We start from the raw sequence: 24,323 nt of genomic DNA on the forward strand, positions 1-24,323 counted from the left end.
ATCAATCTTATTAATTATTTATCATTTAGTCTAATTTATGAGGAAGATATAATGAACAAGCCTAGACTAGATTGAAAATTAATAATCCCATACATTGGTACAATTAATTCTTTCTTTTTTTCATTATTGAAAAGAAAAATCTCATGAATAGAAAAATAAATATATATAATATATATATTCACACATGTATATGAATATCCTTTTTGATATCTTTCTTTATGGAAATCATCTGTCATGAGTAAATTCAAAATCACAAATTTTAGGTATAATTATACAAACATGTTTATAATGATTTTTTTTAAACATTTGTAAATCCTGCATATGGGGAAAGTTGAATCAAAACTTAATCTGTTCTATAGTTAAATATATCAATTGAAATCATTCAAGAAAATTAAGATTGAAAAGACAAATCATCCCAAAGCCCAATACAAGGTTTAAAACACACCTTAAAACATCATATATTTTTTGTACAAATTTTAAGTTATTAAATGTATCAAAAATACAAGGTTTTGAAAAATAGTCTAATATCATAACATTTTAAAAATGGTTTTCTATGAAGCAATTTTTGTAAATCTAACCATTAATAAAAAATTATCAATTTAAATAAGATTTTAACATTTATTCTCAACAATCATGAAAAAATAGAAAAATATATAAAATTCTCACTTTTAGTAACATATTCATTAACCAGCACACTTGACACCTTATTCCATATATTCTTAGCACCTTTAATAGAAACATGAAATAGCAAAATACATTAAAAATTGTTACCTTCAACACTACAGCACATATCATTTTAATACACAAAGCCAGCAGTTGAATCACTGCAAGATTTCTAGGAAAATTTAAGGGAAATATTTTTTTTATTTAAATTATAAACTTCCAAGAGTTCTCCAATGCTAAATGTATGTTAAAGCTCAGACAAGAATTTATTAATGGTACATGTATATCTTTTATTTGCCTTTGACCTTGAACATGCCAGAAGGACCTGAGGTCAAGGTCGAGATTAACCCTCTTGTCCAAATCAGTCTTTCCACTGTTAGAGCTTGTAACGATTCTCCATAACATGATAGCATGGAAAAGAAATGTCTGTGTTTTCTGTCGGTAATCTTGAACTTTCTTTGTAAAATGACCTTGAAACAAGGTTATACCAAACCCTCACAATTCCCTGAATAAATCTTCAAGAGCAGACAACAGTTTACTGTACATCTTACAAAAAGATGAATTGGAAGACAGGGGAAATTTATCACATACAGAAAAGTATTATTTCAAAATTGCACAAAAATAATTCTAAAACATAAATATATTTTAACCTGCAAACAATGCTCACTTAAACATATGCATACAATACATATACAATATAATTATATTGTAAACAAACCAACCAAAACATAAAATGATAAGCAAAAAAAAAAAAAAACCCCAACCTCAAAACATCTCACTGATTCTTTGTGTAAGTACTGTATAAATTAAGTAATTAACATACAATGTAGATAAGTATATTCTACTAGAAAATAGAATGGCACATTTAAAAAAAAGAATTCTTAATTTTGTCATGGTCTAGATAAATTATTGTCATCATAGTTTCAGCAGTAAAGATATGCTTTACAAAATTAATGCTCAAAAACATATGATGAATAATCAACTGCTTCCTGGCTCCATACCACCATTGAAAATAAATCAACTTTTGTTTCACTTTGAAAAATACATGTGCATTTAAGGTTCACAACTTACTTTATCATGAAGAAAACAATATTATCAGAAAATGATTAATAAAACTGAATAGACTTTTCATTTGCAATTCAGGAATGAAAAATGTTGTAAATAAAAGTTTGATTAAAGTTTCAAAAGTACATTTGTATGAAATACTAATAAAAGAACCATGATAAATGCTGTCTAACACAAGTTTATAATAAAAATGTTAAACTTTATTAAAGATAAGAATGCTGCAATGCTACTTTGACAATGAAGATAAGGACCAATGGTAAAGCTTGAGATCTCTCTTTGCTATTGACCAATCACAGATGCTGTAACATATAATATTGGAGATAATGACCAATCAGAGAGCTTGTTAGGCTGTGTGTGAGGAACCTTTGATCTTTCTGAGCATGATGTAAGGAATGATAAGTAGAACTGCCCCTGATATGTAACAGACTTTGTCCCCACAGCTCCAGTACACTACAATGAATCCAAGCAAAATCATTTCATATGAAATTAAAATATACTGACAATCTACTTAAAAAACAACCAAGTATTCTGAGAGTAATGCATAAGCAATACATGTCCTCACTGGGTTCCCCTTCTATCTTCAGGATAGAAGCTTGTTTGGAATATTAATTTCGTGCATAACAAACCCAGTCATAATCCCAATTATAAAAAATAAAAAATGCCATAATTCCATCAAAATTAATGACATGGAACGAAATTCAAACTTGATCTGTAACTCATCAAGATACACTAACATAGTAAAAATCAGCTCAATATCTGCAAGCATGTAGTAAAAAAGTGCCAAAAACTAAGTGGGACAGACTGACAGACAGATGGATGGATAGATGGACTGACAGACTCAGAGGAAACCTATTGTCCCCTCCGCTTTCACCACTAGGGGACTACTAACATTGGAAAAGTTGACCCAAACTGTGTTCAGAAAATTTCCATAAAGTAACATACTCATTAGTCTGAAAGCGGAGGGAACTATAGTCTCCTCCAAGTCTGTCCGTCCGTCTGTCTGTCCTATGTCTGTTCTACTGATAAGACATAAAAACTGTGAAAAGTTTACAGGAAGATGGATGAACAGAAGGTTGGGTAGCTGACAAAGGGCACTCAGAAAAAGTTTTCAGCTCAGGCTCCGGGGCCATAAAATTTAAACAAGCTCACTTTTGATCTGTCTCATTTTTACAGAAGGAAATTATAGAGGAAAAGAAAGACTGAGATCAAAAGTGAGCTCGTCTTAGCTCAACTGGCCCCAAATCGAGGTGAGCTAAAAATTAAAGTCAAAGTTAAATTAAATATTTTAACATTTGCAAAGTAACGTAACATATTGTGATCATACCTATACTGGATAAGACGGGACCGAAAGCTCTGGCTAGAGCCCCTAGAGATCTGAACACTCCCATCACCACCCCCTTCTGATCCGTGCCTCCAAATCCTGAGATCAGTGTTGTCAGACATGGAACTACTGTTGCTGAAGCTATATAAAAATGTAGTAATTTCAAATAATGTTTTAAATTTCTTATCCAAATCCAGGAAAATTTGATATAGATGGGAAAAATCTGCTAAATTTTCTCTATAGCTCCTTTATATTTTAAAGCCAGTATGTTCCTTTATTTATGTGTGCAAGTACATACATGCATGTATATAGATGATTCACTGATATATTCAATGAATATTAAGCAGAAAAAAATTGAAAATTTAGAAGTTACGCACCAAAGGCAAACAATGTCAGGCCTATGTACATCATGCTAGCACTGTAGGCAAAGGCCATACACACAAAGGCTGGGATAAGCATAGTCATTCCCTGAAATTGCAAATATCAGTGTTAATCACATTGTAATTTTAAGAAAATTCAAATGCTTCAAAAATATATTTTTAGCATTATATCTAGCCATGCAACCAGTGTTTTCTTGACCCAAAATCACAGCAGAATAGAGGCAGTTTCCCATGGAAATGTCATCGTGGTATTTTCTCTCAACAATGAACTACTGTAAAATAGCTTATTTTTAGGGGGGTCGTTAATGTTTCACTCAGAACATGAATTTGGGGGTGTTTGCAGACCATGATGAAGTCTCTCATAAAATAAGTGATTTTCCCAGTCTTTTTGTAATGATTTCAATGTCAAGTTCTCCTAAAAATGAATGATTTTTTCCAAAAATGAATATGAATGACTATTTTGTAAATATGGGCCAAATTCTTACCAGGGTGGCTATCTTTACTTCTTTCCCTGCAGGTATCCTTCTAACATAACCACCTGTATTTGTAATGGAAAAAATAATTTCAAAAAAACTTTATTGCTTGCATTTTTTAAAACTTACTTCTTGCTTTAAGGATTGAATGGTAAGTAAATATTGAAGACAATAGAAATCATAAAATTTTGAAATAGATTCAGCAACTTGACCTAAAATAATTAGAATAAAATCATTTGCGTTTTCAAAATCATGAAAATGACTCATGAATATTTATATCATTTTTTTTGGTTAAGCCAATCTTACCAACTTACCCTGCACTAAAGCCATGATGGTCCCAAGAAAGAAAAACATCTTCCCTTGCTGCATACTAATGAAGATAAAAAAAGAAAGCATGATGAGAAAAATATTACAAATAGAGATGATGATGATTCCGTATATAAAATAAGGAGGAAGAAATAAAAATCTGATGAAGACTTGATGTTCAGGTGACCTACCTGTCATAGTTGAGCCTGTTATGAGTGAGGAAGGTGAGTGTGAACTCGAGTCCTGAGTACATTAGAAGATACAGAAAATACACAGCACCTATCTTCTGCATCGCAGACACATCTGTCAAAAGAGAAACACACAAAAATCTTACCTGACAAATCTCATTTTCTGTAGATTTTTTGAAGAAACACTTTTACCTATGGCACATATTGATATATTTCAAAGACATGGTGGTAGGAGCGGTGAGCATATTTCCCACTTTTCTGTCAATTATTTATAATTTATCATCTTGTTGACTGTCTTACCCTGAGCATTAGTATTTTTCACAGGAGAGAATTTAAACAGAGACACTGGGTTGATGAGATGTGATGTGTTCTGCCATCCAGATGAAATGGACTTGGCCTATGTAAAAAAAAAGTGTAATGTAACTCATAAGTCTGTAGAATACAAAGATAAAGGAATCTCTTTTCAAGCCAATAGTTTCCAATTCAATTTCAAGTTAGTAGAATATAGAAATCTGATTGGAAAGCTTTGGCAATGGCTTTCAAAGATGGTAAAGGAATAGAAACTTAGAGAATTTGAGTTTGTATCCTTTACAAAAATTTCTTTCTATGTTACAATGTATCTTTTAATATTTTCTCCAAAGTAAATTCATTAATAGATCTGTATGAAATTTTTAAAACTGCAGACATCTGTTCTAAAAACACTTTCCTGAGTCCTTTCATAAAACAATTCTGAGGATAATTATTCCTGTGTAACTACTACAAAAAGTTAAAAGAAATACCTGTAAAGGATGCAATGAGTAAAGAATTTTGCTGAGGATTTGTATTTAAGTTCAGCCTTTATATTACCTAACATAGGCGTCAGAAGTGAATTGAAAGTGGGGGGCTAATTGAAAGTGGGGGGCTAAACCTACAAAAAAAAATAAACCCCAATTTTCATTGCCTATATTATGTATATATTTGCAAAAAAGTGGTGGGGAGGGGCGCTAAGCCCCAAAGCCCCCCCGGTTCTGACGCCTATGCCTAATGATAACTTACCCTTCTATGTTGAGGCAGTGTTTCTTTGAAAAACATTAAAACAAAAATGACATCTATGATGGCTAAAGCAAGTGCAAAAAGGGCAGGGGCTGTGTAGAAGACTTCCTGTTGCTCACGGGCAAATTTGGAGAAAACAGCTCCAATGATTGGTCCAAACACAAATCCAACTGAGAAGGCCACACCCACAAAGGCCTGAAACATGATAAAATCATCTTTTTTTCACTTCTGCTTTTTTGAAATCTTAAATAATCTCTTCACTCTAATCAATAAAATAAAAACATTTTAAAGAATTACTTTGCATTTACATTCTACCCTTTTTAAACAGTGAAGGTACATTTGAATGCACTTCTTACCATGCCTTTCCCTCTTTTCTCTGGGGGGAATATGTCAGCTATGACTGCTGTAGATATGCTGACGTTCCCCTTACTAAGCCCCCCAATGATGCGGGCGATGACGAAGAGAGTGAAGTTGTGTGAGACAGCCCATAGGGCATAGGACGCTGCCACGCCCACCTGTAAAATAAAAATTCAGGAACATGCATATACCACTTTTATCAAAGGGTCTTCCAAAAATAAAGAATATTTATTTTTGGAAAGTTGATGGAGGTGGTTTTCGGGTTCTGAATTCAATTTTTCCATGATAATAAGAAAAATATGTTACCATGGATACAATAAGAACTGGTTTTCTGCCATAGACATCTGAGGCTGCACCCATGATGGGTGAGGCTAAAAACTGCAACATTGAGAAAAGGGACCCAATAACACCTACAAATAAACAATGGTCAAATACGATAAATAAATTCAATTCTGTCATGATTCCACACATCATAGTACAGTGAATCCTGTCTAATCCACATGCATTGTGAGACAAACACGGAAAATAGTAAAATGGGAATTTTAATAATTAAGGTCCAAATTCACAGTGAAATGGACTGTACAGGTGTCGGATTAGAAAGTTTTCACTGTATCATTAAATATAATTATACGATCTTAGCTTGATTGCAATATAACAACCCCCCCCCCCCAAATATCTTGCTAATATATGAAATGTTTAGATGTTGCCCTATAAACTGATCATTGATTTTGTTGATAGCTGAGTTTTTTAAGCGCATCCTGTCATAAAGATAGAGATCAGAAATATATATAGCTTTTTTAAACACATATTTTCAGCTAAAAGTCCACTGGTACATGTATATTAAAACATTTCATGCAAAGCATTGTTAACCTATCTTTAAGTTTTGTTAACTGAACATGTAGATATATGAGTACTTGCATCTTAAACAGATTGAACCATGCAGCTAAGATGCACAAAGAAATTAGTTTACTTTTTCATTGATCTCTTTTTATAATAAAAAAATACAGTGAACTTGCTGGCATAAAATTAGCTCATGCACATGTACTTACATGTATGTAGTTGGCATACCATATAGCCAGTTTTCTCGGCGGGTGTAAAATTTGGCGTTTTACCTGCTCAAAGGTATGCCAATAAGTTTGGCGTAATTTATTTTAGCAGACACAGTGATTCAGCTCCTTGCAGATGAATACTAAGAAGAGTACTGACTATATTAGCGAATAAAATCGGGCTACCATCAAAATGCCAAAATAAGCCAAATTTAGCACCCCGCTAAAACAACCCGCTTTACAGTATGTATCTGCATACATGTTCTGTACTGTATCTTGTTTTATACATAACAACATATTGAAGATAAAGCACCATTAAAACATCAAAATGTACAACTGACCTCCAAACAGTACAGAGTTCCACCTGGGAGTGTCTGGGGCCCCTACCATCTCCCTAAACCCTGTCACTGAATCCTTGATCAGTTTATATAATGTGTCCTATAAAATAAAAAAGATATGATATTAAACTCTGCTGTTAAAATGAATCACAGGGCATAGTGTATTCAGTTATAACAAAGTACTATATTTTTTTTTAATTACATAGGCCAGTGATTTGAAAGTTGGTCTTTTAATTACTTTTTATTATTAAAAGTATTTTATTCTTAATAAATTTCTTAAAATTGATGTTTTTATCTAGGCTTAAATTAAAACCTTAAATGGGCCATTTTAAAGGAGTGTGTCCCCACCCCTTTTTTGTTACTTAATTTGGTCTTTCTCTTTATTTCATTGGAGGAGTGGGTGTTTTTGTAATCACTGCAACAATCTTGGATTGAAACCTAAAATCTCTTCCCTAGAACAATCACTCATGACACATCTGATGACAAAAATTTACATATCTCCATGACGACAGCTGTACACTACCTTTTCATTGGTCCCATAGTAGTCCAGTATGGAAGGGAGGAGGGGGAGAATCAGGGTGAACCCCAGCAGGTCAATCACCAGGGACAGGAAGACCACGTACAGGGTCCGGTTAGCTCCCTTATCTGCGTCAGAAGACCCACTCTTACCATTCTGTGTCTTTTCTGTTGCCATGGTTACTGCTTTTTCTATAAAAATTGAACATGATTTTTAATTAAAAGTGAAAAATAATTCTTAAAAGCACAACAAGAGGAAAAACTTAATTTTTTTTTTAAAGAAACATCAATTTTCATTAGGAACAGGAAGAAAAATTAAGATTCCTCAGGAATCTGAGAGTAAAATTTCAAGATCAATTAAGTGAGGTAAAAAAAAATCTATTTGAAACATAATTTATAAATACATGTACATACATTACAATGCTATTATAAATAAATGTAAATCAGCAACTTAAAATAACTACAGCTTTGGATGCTTGATAAATTAAAAATTACAGCCATAAGTTAAATGCAATCTCTCTATCATTCTTATATTCTCTGACTCTATCTCTCTCTAAAAATATGTACAAAGGATTACACTAACGTGTACAAGTATAACCTCATATAATCCAACACCTTATCACAACAAACTCTGACTTGCTTTTCCTGATGATGTAAACCCTTAAGTGGACAAGGTATGCGTCACTTATTTATAGTAGAAGACTTTCTAACAACTCAATTTGTTTTACATTTCCTTAAACAAGCAAACAGATGGAAATCGGAGATTGAAACTTTAAAAGCAAATCTGAATCAGTTAATGGTTGCGCAGACATGTATTTTATGAATGCCCTAGGGCCGATTTGTAATGCATGAGTTCATCATAAAGAAATGCCTTAAATCTCATAAATATTGACAAATATCTAAAGATCAATATTTCTACATGTATATTCGGATTATGATTGATCGGAGTGAAATTGATTTTTTGATATTTAAACACTGACATAATTTTGTTTAATAATATATTGATCCTTAAGGTCATACTTAATAGCAGTAGTAAGTCAAAATTAAAAAAAAAAAGTTATGATGATCGAATAAAAAGAAAATCAGATAGTCAAGACATGCTAAATTCAATATCAATATATTCATAAGAAAAATAAATGTTTAAGAAATATTCTACATAAAAAAGTTATTGAACATAAATATATGGGCACAAGTAGACTAGACTGATATTAAAGCTCTTTCTAGAAAATATGGTAAAAGTTATGTGTCCCCTCTACTAGTCTATCATGATCATGTCTATCAGTTGTCTATCATTTGCACCCAGACCTTGACTAACGTACCGTAATTTGTTGTCTCTAAGAGGCGTACCGTAATTTGTTGTCTCTAAGAGGAGCATGATAATTTTTATAATAATGCAAGGAGACATAATTAAAAGCTATTGACTGAGCATTGAAAATCATACAATCTTCTGATCATTACACATGTATGGGGTTAATAGGGGCATATTAATTTAGGGTAGAGAATGAGAGGATGCAGATGCTAATTCCATCCTTCATCCTCAAAACTTTGCTCCTCTTCTTTCTCATCCCCTCACAGCTTCTACCATGCTCCCTCACAATGATATTGTTGTTCCCTTTCAATTTCTCCCTTTCATGCTCCTTTAGTTTACTAAAGGGGTTGGAAAAGTGAGGGTGCAATTTAACTTATTGTATTAGTATTACCCTTAAACAATCATTTATTTTTATAAGCAGTATTTAACATTCAATGTTAAATACTGCTTATAAAAATAAATTTCTCTAGTAATTTGATTTTAAAAAGAACTTCATGGGCAAATGGCTTCTTAATAAATTGAACAAACTGTAAAATTTTAATGTATATCTAATCTATCATGTTTTATAGGTACCACATAGTATAAGGTTTGCATGTCGACTGTGAGTATCCGATATTCATTTCGCAATATTTACAGGAGTATTGTCTGCTAAATGTTGTGTGATGCGTCTAGTGTGTTGGTGTTGGTGTCTGTGTGCTTGTCACCTCTCGCTTTCAGCCCTCACCGCTGGCTAGCAGCAATGCGAAAAGGGAAGCAATTTGTAAGTCTTCCCTCGCCAGTACATAGCCTCTCCACAACAAGTCCTATGCGATGCCTCCACGTGGAAGCAGACGGATACTGGGCACCTTTCGGCCCCAGGCTAACTTCGCAAGGGCGCACGGGAAGATGAGGCTCGAGAGCCTTGGTCGGCAACTCATCTAGGAGAGACAACTCTGATTACAATCCGGATTTAGTAGGAGACCGTTAGCAACTACTATGTTGGCCCCCCAGACATAAAATTGGAGGTTGGACTTGAGGCTAATCACCTCCTTCCATAAAAAACAATTGATTACGGAAACCGTTACAACAATTAGTACCACTGAAGGAAGGGCAAGCGCGACATGCGAGATTCCAGATGAGGATTACCTTCATTGGGAATTCGAGAGAATGACGGCAATTAGGAAAAGCCGAGAGGACCCTAACGGCCTGAAAGGAACGCAGATGCCATCCATAACAACACCTAAGAACATCACTAAGATCGGATGTTGGAACGTAAGAACAATGTTCCAGATTGGAAAAACAGCGAACATCGTAAGAGAGTTTAATAGATATAAGTTGGACATAATGGGATTGAGTGAGGTGAGATGGACAGGCTTTGGTGAGCTTAAGACAATCTCTGGAGAGACCATCTTGTACTCGGGAGCTGAAGAGCATCATAGAGGAGTTGGACTTATACTTAGCAGGAAAAGCCGACAAAGCTTGATGGAATGGAATCCTGTTAATGACAGAATCATCAGTGCACGCTTTTTCTCCCGCTTTGCTAAGTTAACAATAATACAATTATACAGCCCAACAAACGAAGCAGACGAAGCGGATAAAGACACCTTCTATGAACAGCTTCAAAGAGAGATTGCAAAAGTACCAAAACATGACATACTGATGGTAATGGGTGATGCAAATGCAAAAGTGGGAAAGTCAAATGAAGGATGGGAAAGAGTCATGGGACAAGAGGGCATCGGGATTATGAATGAAAACGGCATGAGGTTAGCAGAAATGTGTGCCCTTAACAACTTAATCATCTGTGGAACCCTCTTTAAGCACCTGGACATACACAAGCTTACATGGGAGTCACCGAATGGAAGAGATAAAAACCAAATTGACCATGTAATGGTGAACGGCAGATACAAGAAGTCTGTATGTGATGTAAGAGTTATGCGTGGTGCAGATGCCAATTCAGACCACCATCTAGTATTGGCTAAAGTAAAGATGAAGCTCTGCAGAAACTTAAAGCCGAAGGAAAGCAACAGGAAGATGTATGATGTCAACAAGCTGAAAGATCCAAAAGTAAGCAAAGGATTCCAACTTGAACTAAAGAATAGGTTTGAGCAACTGGTCGATGACGAAAGCACAATTAATGAAAAATGGACTCTTGTAAAAGAAGCATACAATGAAACAGCAGAAAAGATCTTGGGCCAGAGGAAAAGGAAGCACAAAGACTGGCTAACTGCAGAAACTTACAGAGCCATAGATGAAAGGAGAAAAGTAAAGGAAGAAATAGGAAGATCAAATTCAGAAAGAATAAAGGAAATTAAGAGGGAAGAATATAAGACCAAAGACAAAGAAGTGAAAAGAAGAGCAAGAGCCGATAAGAGGAAAAATCTGGAAGATGTAGCTAATCAAGCAGAGAATGCAGCAAACACAAACCGTCTGAGTGAAGTTTACCAACTGACCAAGCAGCTTTGTGGGAGAAAAAGAAACAGGACAAGCGGCATAAGGTCCAAGAATGGTGAACTTATCATTGAGGATGGGAAAATATTGGATAGATGGAAAGAGCATTTTGAAGAGGTCCTTAATGTCCCAACAGAAACGACAGATCTACCTGAAGGATGCGCCATCCAAGAGAATGAAATTGAGGAAATAGACACAACACCATTTAGAGAGGAAGAGGTTAAAAAGGCAATCCAAAAAATGAAGAGAGGAAAGAGTCCTGGCATAGATAACATCAATGCGGAACTACTAAAGGAAAGCATAGCACTTTCAACATCAGAGCTAACACATTTATTCAACAGAGTCATCAGTGAGCAAGAAATACCATCAGACTGGAAGAGATGCATCAATATTTCAAAATACCAAAGAAAGGAGATCTAACAATATGTGACAACTATAGAGGAATATCACTACTGTCAGTGCCATCTAAAGTATTTTGTAGGGTAGTGATTGACAGAATTAGGGATGGATTAGAAGACAGACTAAGACCAGAACAAGCTGCATATAGAAGAGGAAGAGGAACATCGGAACAGATTTACATCCTAAGAAACATTTTAGAACAATCTATAGAGTGGCAAGCACCATTATACATCAGTTTCATAGACTTTAAAAAAGCCTTTGACAGTATAATCAGAGAGAAACTGTGGGATATACTAAGGCAGTATGGAATCCCAGGCGTGTACGTGGATATCATCAAGAAGCTATACGATGGTAGTTCTAGTTGTGTCATAGAGAATGGAAGAACAACCGACTGGTTCAGAGTACAGACAGGAGTGAGACAAGGATGTGTTATGTCTGGGTTCCTGTTCATCATTGTGATAGACTGGATCATGAGAAATACCAACAATAAGAAGAGACATACGTTGGAAGTTTATGTCCACTTTAGAAGACCTGGATTATGCAGACGACCTTGCACTTATGTCCAGCAAACACAGTGACCTGCAAGAGAAGACCAGTAGATTGCAGGCTGTTGCGGGATATACAGGCCTACAAATTAACGTGGATAAAACAAAAAGCATGAGAATAAATGTGAAAAAGAAGGATGCCATCAGGTTGAATGATAAAGAAATAGAAGACGTTGAAGCATTTCTCTACCTAGGTGCCACAATGGACAAGAACGGAGGAACTGAGGCAGATATTGGGAGAAGGCTTGGCTTAGCCAGGACAGCCTTTGCATCCCTTGCCAAGATATGGAAGTCAGCACAATACAGTACAAAGACCAAACTTAAGATCTTCAACACGAACGTTCTATCTGTGTTGCTGTATTGTGCCGAGCTATGGAGAACAACAGAAAAAGATGATGAAAAGCTTGATACATTCCACCGAAAATGCCTTAGGAGGATCCTTAAAATACACTGGCCTGAAAAAATAACAAACCAACAACTATATGAAAGAACAAGAGCCATACCTCTATCATGCACCATCAAAAGGAAAAGATGGAGATGGATAGGCCACATCCTCCGAAGGGAAGAGAACTCTCACATTAGAACAGCTCTCACCTGGGCCCCTGAGGGAAAGAGAAGAAGAGGACGGCCAAAGAACACCTGGAGACGCTCTGTTGAGAGAGAAAGGGAAGAACTGGGTTGGAACAGCTGGAAGGAGGGACAAGTTGTTGCCAGTGACCGCCGTAAGTGGCGTTCGTTGTTGAACGGCCTCATGCGTCCTCCGGGGCACGGAGAGGATAAGTAAGTAAGTAAGTACAGGAGTATTAAATGATATAATCTTTGACTGTACATGCCGAACAAAAAAAATGCATACATATGCGCTTATCTAAATGAATATTGTAATTCAGGAGACTCTCCCTCTAATAAAGAGGTGATCAAACGCGTTAAACGGCTGGTAAAAAAAAAAGTCACTTAAAAAAAATATATGCAGACCAATCACCATTCCAAATGAGCAATTCAACACTGCATGAGCAGTACATGATAGATACATGCACATATTACATGTACTTACACGTAGACCTACAAGTAGTGAATAGCAGTCCACTATCTGAGCACCGTTAAGACGAAGATAAAATGGGAAATCTTTATCTTGTCTCTTGAGACAACTTCACAATTTTGTAATGTTCAAAGTTCACAAACTTTTCATGCATATCAGTTCAGTGAGGTTTATACTTACTTCTGGAATATTGATTAATCCTCCACTAGTATCTAAAACATTATTCTAAAGTTGTGAAGAAAACGCTCTGTTGAAACACATAGATATCTTCAATCAAAATGTAGAACATATGTTTGACAACTTTTAACTTCCGCGTGTCATACGAACAATCAACCAAACGTTTTAAAGGGAGAACGATTAGTCAAGTGTATCAAGCGCTTCATGCACTCAGACGGGCACGCTACTTTCATTTTCACATTTCTGGCTGTTGCAAGTGATGTGGATCGCAGTGTAACTTTCCAGGTGAGTTGACATTTGCAAACTATTTAACTGGAACGTTTAATTAATTTTTTTACTCTATTTGTTGTTGACACCTTTGGATAACAGCTCGTTTAACTTAAAAAATGTCATCGCCCCGTTTAGAAGTCAACAGGTAAACATTTAAAGAGACCTTCCTAATTCCTGTCCTTTGATGACCTCGATATCGATTGTAAGTCATTTGCGAGAACATGAGTGAAGAATTTTACAGGTGCGAAAATTGGGACATAATATACATATAAATGGGATTACAAAGTGTTGGTCTTTGCACATGGGAGAAAAAAATCATTTAATAACGACATTAATTATCATTGATTATTGATCACAGGTAAGAATTAAAAAAAAAAGTTAAATCAATAAATGGCAAAGCTACATGTACCTCTGTAAAATGATGGAAAAAAGAGATTTTTTTAGCTGTGAAATTTACAACATGGTCAATATTATGTCACTCATTCCATTATTTAGCATCAGATAAAAATGACACCCCCTACCCCACCCCAACACCGAAGGATTGAAATGTCTGTGCTTTACGTAATAGATAAAAAAGTTTCAGAATTGTGACTCATGAAAATATATTTTTTGATCAATGTAAATAATGATTAATTAATCTTTTGAATTTAGGAAGATATATTGAAAACACAGAAATCCAAATATGGAAGGTGGCCAAGTCCATGACTCAGTGAAGGACTACTACGGAAAGCAACTTAAGACGGTAGATGATCTGAAGACCCAGGCCTGTGTTACGGTCGGGAAATCGGTGACCAAACCAGTCAGAGAAGCAGTGGCTGCTGTACATGATGAAGTGGTGTCTAAGTAATTTGATAAAATCTTTTAATTGGTTTCTCAATCTGTTATTGTTAGTAATTAATGAAATGTTCCTATAATCCTATTTGAAATTTAAAGTTTTAACAAAGGTTGTAAACAAATACTTGTTCTTTATATTGTCTTTGTTCTGTGGGTAAGATAATCTGATAATTGATTTTGATGATGATAAAATACAGTTGTAACAGGAAGGGAGCAAATGTATGGCTGAACCAGGAATTAAACCTTGGTACGGCCCATTGCTTTTTTTCTCCTCTCCTTTTACATTTGTGCTGTGTTGTGCCTTAGAAGTGACAACTTAATATAAAAGAAAGAACTGCCAGGAGAAAGACAAGAAGAATTATGCATTAATACAGCAAAACTCGAGTATAACGAAGTCGCTGGGACCTAAAAAATTACTTCGCTATATCCCTAATTTGTTATAACCATATAAGAGAGTCATTAAATTTATATAGCTGGGGATCCAAGAGGACTTCTCTATATCTGTGAATTTGCAATATCTGTGTTCTTACTAAACGAGTTTTACTGTATTACATGTTCACATCTGTTCACTAGGTACTATGGATGTGGACTTGTGATACCAGAGAAACTGGAGGGAATGAAGATTTTAGATCTGGGGAGTGGAAGTGGGCGGGACTGTTTTGCTCTCAGTAAGCTGGTTGGTCCAAATGGTCATGTGACTGGCATTGACATGACAGATGAGCAGGTAAAAGAAATGCATTTTGGGATTTTTTCAGATGAAGTCAAACATACTTAAAAGTTAGAATTCATGGAGTATTTCACATACAATCATTTGACGTGTTAAAAATCTTTCAGCAGTCTATAAGCAAGTGTTCTGTGTATTTAATATCATTATAATTGTTAGATAAAAAAAAGATGAAAGTGTGTTGAAAGCATGCATGCAGGTTTGGTTATTTATTTTTAACAACATGTAATTGTAGATAGCTGTTGCTCGCAAATACATAGACTACCACAGAGAGAAGTTTGGATATAAAGAGGCCAACACAGACTTTGTTCAGGGCTACATTGAGAAGCTGAGAGAAGCCGGGCTGAAGGAAAACTACTATGACATCATCATGTAAAATATATTGAATCTTAATGAAACCTCTATGAGTTCTTTAAAGTAAAATATATAAAATTAATTGAAAACAGTAGCTCTCATAGTTTAGAAGTCATCTAAAATTCTTTAAAACACTTAAGTAAAATTTGGTCAGAAACTGCCATACACTCTTCACTAAAAAAATCTCCAGTACAGTAATATTTTAGAAGTTTATTGATTTTTTTCCCTACAGATCAAACTGTGTGATTAATCTCTCACCAGACAAAAGATCAGTACTTAAGGAGGCTTACAGTGTCTTAAAGGTAATATGAATTTTTTGGCTCTTAATTCATATATTTTGCATCTATTTATTTATACCATATTAACTGTAGTCTTAAAATGAATTAATATTTGTTTTTACATGTACTCCTTTTTCTGAATAACAACTTTTAACCTGTATTTTTATCTCAAAAGTTAAATTATATATGTCCATTGCATAAGAAATTTCCATGTATAATTTCTGTAAACTTTGTTTTTTCATTTGACCCTTCATCATTTTTCCAGGAGGGAGGGGAGTTTTATTTCAGTGATATTTATGCTGACAGAGAGCTGGAAGATTCAGTCAGAAAAGATGAAGTCCTCTGGGGTAAGATCTGTGATTATATTCTAATTAAGGTTCACTGACCCTCTGATAAAGAGAGATCACTCTGAATTGGACAAAATACTACAATTTTTTTATTACAATTTTTTTTTCAAGTTAAAATTTTTGTTAAATATTGATGTGCAAAGTTTGTTAACATTGTGAAGATTTTAGGAAGAAATTAGATATTTTTGTTAAATCCTTAATAATATGAACAGATGAATCTCTAAAATTGGGAACAGCTGAATGATAAACATTTTAAAAAAAATTACAAAGTTTTTTCCCCAGTCACCAAGCTCATACTACTTTAAGTCCACAGCAATTTACAGTTTTATGAGTTTTGCATTTGTATTCATGTTATTTTACACATTAATTTGCACCTATATTTTTGTGGTCAGGTTTATTCAAACAACAGGGTGAGTTTATTTTGTTTTTCAGGTGAGTGTATTTCTGGAGCCCTGTACTGGAAGGAACTGTTCACCCTGGCATCAGAAGTCGGCTTCAGTAGACCGTTTCTTGTGACAGCAGCTCCTGTCCCCATAGACAGAGAAGACTTCAAAAAGATCTTAGGTATCAAGATGCCTTTGAAATGTACTGTGAAATCACAAATTTTCCTGGGGGTTTAATTTTCGTTGTTTTTGAGGTGTATAGAGACCCACAAATTCATGTCCACCACAAAATGTAGAATGTGACATACACAACTACTCAACATTTCGACATCCACAAAATCAAATCCCCACAAAACCAAGAGTTTTTCCTCAAACCACAAAAATTTGACCCCACAAAAATATGTGATTTTACAGTAAAGGTTCATCATACACACCTGCAATTGTCAGTAAACTCATAAAGATGTTAAACTGACCTTGATCGATTTTTACCAGGCGATGCTCGTTTTGTGTCTGTGACATACAGACTTTTTAAACTCCCTCCCAATGCAATGGTAGAACCAACTGAAGTCATTTACAATGGGGAAATCCCAGGTTATGAGGCCGAATTCAAGTTTGATCATCAACACATATTTAAGGTACTTTTGTTTAATTAAATAAGAAAAGGTTGAGCAAGAAATTGGTTTAAAATATTTTGCCAAATACAGTGTACTGTAAATCCCTTATTTTACGTGAGTACAAAATATAGCGAAATGACCTTTAGACAGCAAATTGCAAGGAAGATAATTTGCAAGTGGGTGTTTTTTCAGGAAATTTTACATGTATTTAAGCACCATAAAAATAAAAGCAAGTAATTTTGAGAGTGGTGCCTCTTGCGAAATTATGCAATAATTAATTCCTCACATTTCAATGAAAAAATCTTGCTTGCCAAATTATAAAAATGATATTGAAGCATCAATATTTTATTAGGCATGAATATAAATAGATAAAGATATTCACAAAAAAATTGTTTTAATTTTTATGATTTGCATATTTTTGAATGTTAATCATAAACTTTTATTTTGCTAGAAAGATGAAGTTGTCATGGTAACTGGTGCCGTTGCTGCGTCCCTTAAATGCTCCCGTTTCTCAGACGAGTTTGAATATCAACCAGTCCCGAAAAAATCCTGTGGCACAGATAGCAATGGCAGTGTCTGTAACAAAGTATGAAAATTCACATTTTTAGTTTTAAATTTGTTTAAAATATTGCTTGATAAAATGAAATCCCTATCAATTTATGACATATATAATGGTTGAGTAGATTTATTTTAAAAATAATAAGATCATGAGTTTGCAAATAAGAGTGAAAAAGGAGTATTCCTATTCTATTCAAAAACTTCATGCAATTGTATAAGATTTTCTATCTCCTAAATGTAACAGTTTTATCTAGGATTGCAAGAATTTAACAATTTCTAACAAGAAAATAAAAAAAAATCCTTTGAGTCAATTTTGGCAATCAGTGTTCTTGCTTCTCAATAAATCATCTGTTCCTCTTTTTTTGACCAGCTGGATTTTGAGGATCCATTTGAATATCTGGAAAACTTGGCAAAAAAAGGTCAAAAAGTCGAGGCCTCGTGTTGTGCTGGATCTACCAAGTGTTGCTGAGATGTTTTAAAAAACTTTCAATAGACATGTAGAATGGTTTATGTATAGCTATACTCTGTATATAATTAAGAAATAAAGTCCGCGTTTTCGTGAATGTTGCAGAATAACCTCCGAGGTCGAGAAATGTTGTTTGAAATATAAAAGCCGAGGCGTTAGCCGAGGCTTTTATATTTCAAACAACATTTCGAGACCGAGGAGGTTATTCTGCATCATTCACAACAACAAGGACTTTATTTCTATTCTACCACGGACGATAAATACGGCCGATTGTTTCCTCTATAGAGAAACGAATTAGGTCACCATGTCTCGATTACGCTGTTCTATTTAACACCAAAGAGAAATTTTGTTGACTTACCTATATATGGAATGCAGATATTTGAGCTTTCCTTGCATTAAAAACAGTCTTGTTTAATTACAAATTTGTTCGTAATATGTATTGATCAGTTAAAATGAATATACAAAAACAAAATCATGTTCTTGTTTTACTGCTAAAATCACGTTGTTTAATGTGTAGGGAGGTCCATGGAATAGCCCCGCTTAGCTATAAAAACCGACATTCATCAGCAACTTGATGCAATTTACAGTGTTTATACTGCAAAAGACGACACATCGATGCGGTCTAATCAAGTATTTCATTCTACAGCCAAACATGCATTTGAATTGTTCAGATTTGATACGTGTTTTTGATCTGATAATTTTTTGATGACGTTCTTGGTCTATTGGAGAATAATGTCCGGCGGCTCCTTTGAAGTTTTTCAATAACCGTGGTAGAATTTCAAATATAATGGGGTACTGTATCAATATTATCTTGGAACAGTATGTTCAATTATCAAAATGTCATTTACATTCCCTCCCCTTTCTCTCAAACTTTCTCTCAAAAGGAAGGGCTTAATTGTTTTCAAAGGTTGTGTTACTATTTAAAATCAATAGGCATATGATTTATTAATTAACTAAATTATAATTTAATGTATGGAATGAAGTCTGTCAATGCTCATTGTACAAAATTCTTGAAAAAGTTCAACAGGTGAAATTTGAAATTATTATTTTTTTGGCAATTATTGATATAGATAATTCAAATCTTTCTTCCTTTAAAATGATTTGTTTTCAACATTTTTAATGATGGACAACTTTTTCAAGGGTATGATTGATAAAAAAAAGAAGACATTATTCATGTACAATAATTCACCATTAATAAATTTTCGTGACAGAAGTTTGTCTGGGAGTGGTAACTTCAACTTTTAGTACTCTACCTGTGTAAAGGAATAAATTCTTATTTTAAAAAAAAATCCACAGGGAAAGATTTTGTTTTTAAAAATCCACATATATCGGAATTATTTACAACTTACAATTATTTTGTACTTTGTAGAATAAATTCATACACGTCAGATGAATGTGTAAAATATACATAATCCTACATGTTGTATTAATATGTTTTTGATTGTTGAGAGACAAAATAGTGCAATTATTTCAGTGAAGGTGCTTCATTAATAAAAAAGAAAAAAAAACAAGATTAAATTAAATATGTACATGATTGGATTAATGAAATGAATTTCTAGCTGTAATTTCTATTACTGTATTGATTATTAAACATACGTATGTATTATTAACAGGTCTTTTCAAATTTAGTGTAATTGCACTTAACCTCGCCTAGTCTTCTTACAATAAAATGAATTGATAGCTCTCCTGCTGAATTATGAACTTTTCTAAAAGCAGAAGGTTGAATACAAACAGAAACCCCTTAATACAGTACCAGTTCATAACATAAAAAAGATATATACAATACTTATGATTAATAGCCACAATCCTTTGAAAACCCAAATTATTGTCAAATATTTTATCAAACTTGCAATTTTTGATTTCAGAATTTATTAATCAGCTTCCAGTAATGGAATGAAAATCATTCAACCTTTAAATTACTGACTTGGCAAAGTTGAAGATGTCCAAACTTTTAGGAACAAAGTTAAGCTTGTATATACTAACCCCCAACCCCCCTTCAATCAATATCTGGAAATTTAACTTATGCTCACAGTTTTCACATTCAACATGTTCAAAGGATGAATTCCTACAAATTACAATCAGGTCCGGATCCACTTAGATGAGTTGCATGGATATACCCCATCCATACTGTACAACAGTACATTCTAAAAGGTGTATAAATCAAATATAGAATTTATTACAAACTCAAAAAAAACTGTGATAAAACTAAGGGTCCCCGCATGGTCCAGTACTGTAGACATAAGATGGGCATTGTAAATTGGGTTTTTACCTTTTTTGTTGGTTTGGCCACCCCACTTTCAATTAGCTTCCGACACCTATGAGTTAGAACGTTCGCAGTTGATTCCATTATACGACTTGGAGAGTGGTCCTTTTGGATGAGATCGTGTCGAAATAGGTACTGGCACAAAGACCCCTCACTTTTTTAAATAGCTCTGGGAGTTGAGTATACATTTTACCCCTACCTAATACGTGTGTATTGTTATGTAGGTGGGTGGGTTATTTTTTTTTAATTAAAAGAAAAAAAAGATTTGTTTGTGAAAAACTATGCGCCCGGCGGTAACAAAGTTAAATTAAACTATTTTAGCAGATAAGTCATGGTCAAGGTCACAAGGTCATTTGAAAGAACTTCATTAATGGAGTATGCATACTAAATATGAAGTCTGTATCTCTCATGGTTCAAAAGTAATGGCGAAAGTTCTAAAAAGCTATTTTTAGCATATAGGTCACAGTCAAGGTCACAAGGTCATTGGTTTCTTTTGAAGAAGTATGCATACCAAATCTGAAGTCATGGTTAAAAGTTATGGCGAAAGTTCGAAAAAAGCTATTTTTAGCATAAAGGTCAGAGTCAAGATCACAAGATCATTGACCTTGGTGTTATTTGAAAGAGTTTTATTGATGAAATATGCATATCAAATATGAAGTCTCCATCTCTTATAGTTAAAAAGTTATGGCGAAGGTTAAAGTTGACAACAGACAGACAAATACATAAACAGACAAACAGACAGGACAAAACAATATACGCATCGGATCTTTCGATCCAGGCGCATAATAAGTAACGTCAGGTGTCTTTCAATACTAGTGAAGCGAGTATGCGATCGGATCTAACATTTAATTTAAATAAGATGGGGTGTCCTGTAGACTTCTTATACACTTTATTGCGGCCAACCATTACTCATGATAAATTAAAAAGCTTTTGGTATTACATGTATTTAACAAATGATTCTTCAATAAAAATGTTCAACAAAATTATTTCTTTAAAAAAATCAATCAATTTAAATTTGGACACAAGTACATTGTACTATTACGAAAGACGAATAGGGCCACATAAAAAAAATATTTTTAACTCGTAATAACTAGATAATTAACTCGTAATAACGAGATAATTAACTCGTAATAACGAGATCTTTTCTCGTTATAACGAGATCTTTTCTCGTAATTACGAGATAAAAATATTTTTTTATGTGGCCTTATTCGTCTTTCGTATACTATAGTCTAGTATTCCGATGTTGAAATTACATTGGTGCTGAAGTTCCTGGAATGACGTCATTTACGTTCACGGTAGCCTAGTGGTAGAGCGTTCACTTCGTGAATGGGAGGGCCGGGTTCAATTCTCATTCGCGGCGCCGCGTCAAATCTAAGAAGTAAAAATAGGTACCGATTCTTCCTTCGGCAAGCGCTAGGCATCAAAAGTAAAAGTCACTGGTCTTTCGGATATGACCTTTAAAACGTAGGTCCCTCACTGCTCAATGGCCCTAAGTGCCGGGTATACATGTAGGTCTAAATTTGAAGCCCTTCACTGGCATACGGAGACGTCTCCATGTGAGTGAAAAACAATATTAATTTTTAGCTCTACTGGTCAGAGACCAGAAAAGCTTATGCAATAGTAATGCGTCCGTCGTCCGTCCGTCTAGCTGTCTGTCTGTAAACAATTTTTCAAAATGCTACTCCTCCAACAGTTTTGGTCCAATTTCAATATAACTTGGCACACAAGTAGACTAAACTAAGATACAGAATTCTGTGCATCGGTTTTTGATTTCGATAAACGATGTTGCTGTGGTTACTAAAAATATAAATTTCTGTGAAATGCTTTCAAAATGCTACTCCTCCTACAGTTTTAGTCCGATTTCAATATAACTTGGCACACAAGTAGACTAAACTAAGATTCATATTTCTGTGCATTTGTTTTTGATTTCGATGATAGGTTTTGCCATGGTTACTAAAAATTGAAATTTCTGTGAAATTCTTTCAAAATGCTACTCCTCCTACAGTTTTAGTCTGATTTCAATATAACTTGGCACACAAGTAGACTAAACTAAGATACATAATTCTGTGCATCGGTTTTTGATTTCTATGAACAATGTTGCAATGGTTACTAAGAATAGAATTTTCTGTGAAATGCTTTCAAAATGCTACTCCTCCTACAGTTTTAGTCTGATTTTAATATAACTCGGCACACAAGTAGACTACAGTAAGATACATAAAATAGTGCATCAAATTTTGATTTCGATGAACGCTGTTGCCATGGTTGCTTAAAATAGAATTTTCTGTGAAATTCCTTTAAAACGCTACTCCTTCCACAGTTTTGGACTGATTTCAATATTACTTGGCACACAAGTAGACTACCCTCAGATACATAAAATTGTGCATCTGATTTTGATTTCTATGAACGGTTTTGCCATGGTTATTAAAAATAGAATTTTCTGTGAAATTCCTTTAAAATGCTACTCCTCCTACAAATTTGGTATGATTTCAATAAACTTGGCACACAAGTAGACTACACTAAGATACATAAAATAGTGCATCGGTTTTTGATTTCGATGAACAGTGTTGTCATTGTTACTAAAAATAGAAATGTCAATGAAATTCCTACGCTACTCCTTCTACAGTTTTGGTCTGATGGCAATGGCTTCTTTTCTCATCCTTTGTTATAAGTACAAACCAGTAGAGCTACAGTCTCGACAGAGACTTCTGGTTTATATAGTCTTCGGTGACCAGGTTTTCCAACATATTATAGGAATTACATTGACACTTTTCTGATCATTTATTAGACTACTTGCTTTTATAAAACGAAGAAAGAACGAGGGAGCTTTTGATTGCATTCGGCAGGAATCCGGACATAATTGAAAAGTGAAAATTTTATCGACATGTTACATAAAATTTTAACATTTATTTTTATTTATCTGGTTCTTGTTCAACAGGAAAGGAAAACATTTTCCCGAAATTGAGCTTTGATTTGCTAAAAAACCCCAACAAAAACTTGAAAATTGGCCAGATCAGACATTTGGTACAACATGGTACATTTTTAAAAACGTTTTACTAAAAAAAAATTATCTCTGGGTCTTCTCTCCATGATTTTTAAAAGTTATATGTGTATTTTTTAATTTGAAAAAAAAACCAAACGAATACACATTTTTAAAAGATGGAGAGAAGACTCAGAGACCACGAAAAATGAACTTCCCCCCCAAAAAAATCCAAATGTGTGAATGTGGTGCTTCTTTGTCCTTTTACATCAGTTGATGTACGGTGATAGCTCAGTATGTTGTGCTATAATTATATGTTCATCGCACTCGAAGTGAAAAGTTTTTTGTTCAAGCCTTGCATGTGGCCTTAATTTTTTTTTCTTGCAAACAACCATTTATATTTTGTCAGTTTGTTTTATGTACTGATGTATTAAAATTTTGAATTAGATAAATTTTGGTTCAGTTTGGTTCGCGAGCGAAATCAATTCCAATTTTCTTTTCTATAATGTACATGTACACGTACATGTATTAAATATTTAGGGTTTTTTTGTGATTATTATTATGTTATAATAGTACCACCTAGGACAAATGGACATAAATTTTACAATCTCACAAAGTCTTCCAAACTAAATGAAAACAAGATGTGTTTGTGAAACACTATGCGCCTGGCGGCAACA

At 34.2% G+C, this 24,323-nt stretch overlaps 3 protein-coding genes across 4 annotated transcripts; 2 read left to right on the forward strand and 1 right to left on the reverse strand.

Annotated features, from left to right (window-relative positions):
- Positions 1–2,041: 2,041 nt before the first annotated feature.
- On the reverse strand, positions 2,042–13,733 carry LOC134271681 (major facilitator superfamily domain-containing protein 10-like). The gene is made up of 13 exons (XM_062753895.1): positions 13,582–13,733; positions 7,693–7,877; positions 7,173–7,269; positions 6,092–6,195; positions 5,785–5,943; positions 5,432–5,623; positions 4,697–4,793; positions 4,400–4,511; positions 4,217–4,272; positions 3,915–3,967; positions 3,427–3,517; positions 3,053–3,190; positions 2,042–2,178 (listed from the first exon to the last, which is right to left on the reverse strand). The coding sequence occupies exons 2-13, from the start codon at positions 7,861–7,863 to the stop codon at positions 2,072–2,074; spliced, it is 1,377 nt and encodes a 458-aa protein (XP_062609879.1). The 5' UTR covers positions 7,864–7,877; positions 13,582–13,733; the 3' UTR covers positions 2,042–2,071.
- LOC134271677 (uncharacterized) lies at positions 12,478–13,149 on the forward strand. Its single transcript, XM_062753889.1, has one exon. The coding sequence runs from the start codon at positions 12,478–12,480 to the stop codon at positions 13,147–13,149; it is 672 nt and encodes a 223-aa protein (XP_062609873.1).
- A 12-nt stretch (positions 13,734–13,745) lies between the features above and the next one.
- On the forward strand, positions 13,746–18,445 carry LOC134271682 (arsenite methyltransferase-like). Of its 2 annotated transcripts, none has more exons than XM_062753896.1 (10): positions 13,746–13,867; positions 14,500–14,691; positions 15,256–15,406; positions 15,642–15,778; positions 15,993–16,062; positions 16,304–16,385; positions 16,818–16,949; positions 17,261–17,403; positions 17,834–17,968; positions 18,311–18,445. In XM_062753896.1, the coding sequence occupies exons 2-10, from the start codon at positions 14,531–14,533 to the stop codon at positions 18,407–18,409; spliced, it is 1,110 nt and encodes a 369-aa protein (XP_062609880.1). In that variant the 5' UTR covers positions 13,746–13,867; positions 14,500–14,530; the 3' UTR covers positions 18,410–18,445. The 2 variants fall into 2 exon arrangements, with proteins under 2 accessions (XP_062609880.1, XP_062609881.1); XM_062753897.1 differs by having other exon boundaries at positions 13,746–13,863.
- Positions 18,446–24,323: the final 5,878 nt, after the last annotated feature.

The sequence above is a fragment of the Saccostrea cucullata genome, unplaced genomic scaffold (assembly GCF_032062105.1).
Source record: "Saccostrea cucullata isolate Sc308-1 unplaced genomic scaffold, CSIRO_AGI_Scuc_v1 ctg1765, whole genome shotgun sequence".
NCBI lineage: Eukaryota > Metazoa > Mollusca > Bivalvia > Ostreida > Ostreidae > Saccostrea > Saccostrea cuccullata.

Coding starts and splice junctions, on each gene's coding strand:
- LOC134271682 (XM_062753896.1), top strand. CDS start 14,531: ATGGAAGGTGGCCAAGTCCATGACTCAGTGAAGGACTACTACGGAAAG. Junction 15,779..15,992: donor AACTACTATGACATCATCAT/GTAAAATATATT, acceptor TTTTCCCTACAG/ATCAAACTGTGTGATTAATC. Junction 17,969..18,310: donor ATGGCAGTGTCTGTAACAAA/GTATGAAAATTC, acceptor TTTTTTGACCAG/CTGGATTTTGAGGATCCATT.
- LOC134271681 (XM_062753895.1), bottom strand. CDS start 7,863: ATGGCAACAGAAAAGACACAGAATGGTAAGAGTGGGTCTTCTGACGCA. Junction 5,944..6,091: donor CAGTTCTTATTGTATCCATG/GTAACATATTTT, acceptor TTTATTTTACAG/GTGGGCGTGGCAGCGTCCTA. Junction 3,518..3,914: donor AAGTAAAGATAGCCACCCTG/GTAAGAATTTGG, acceptor TTGCAATTTCAG/GGAATGACTATGCTTATCCC.
- LOC134271677 (XM_062753889.1), top strand. CDS start 12,478: ATGAGAATAAATGTGAAAAAGAAGGATGCCATCAGGTTGAATGATAAA.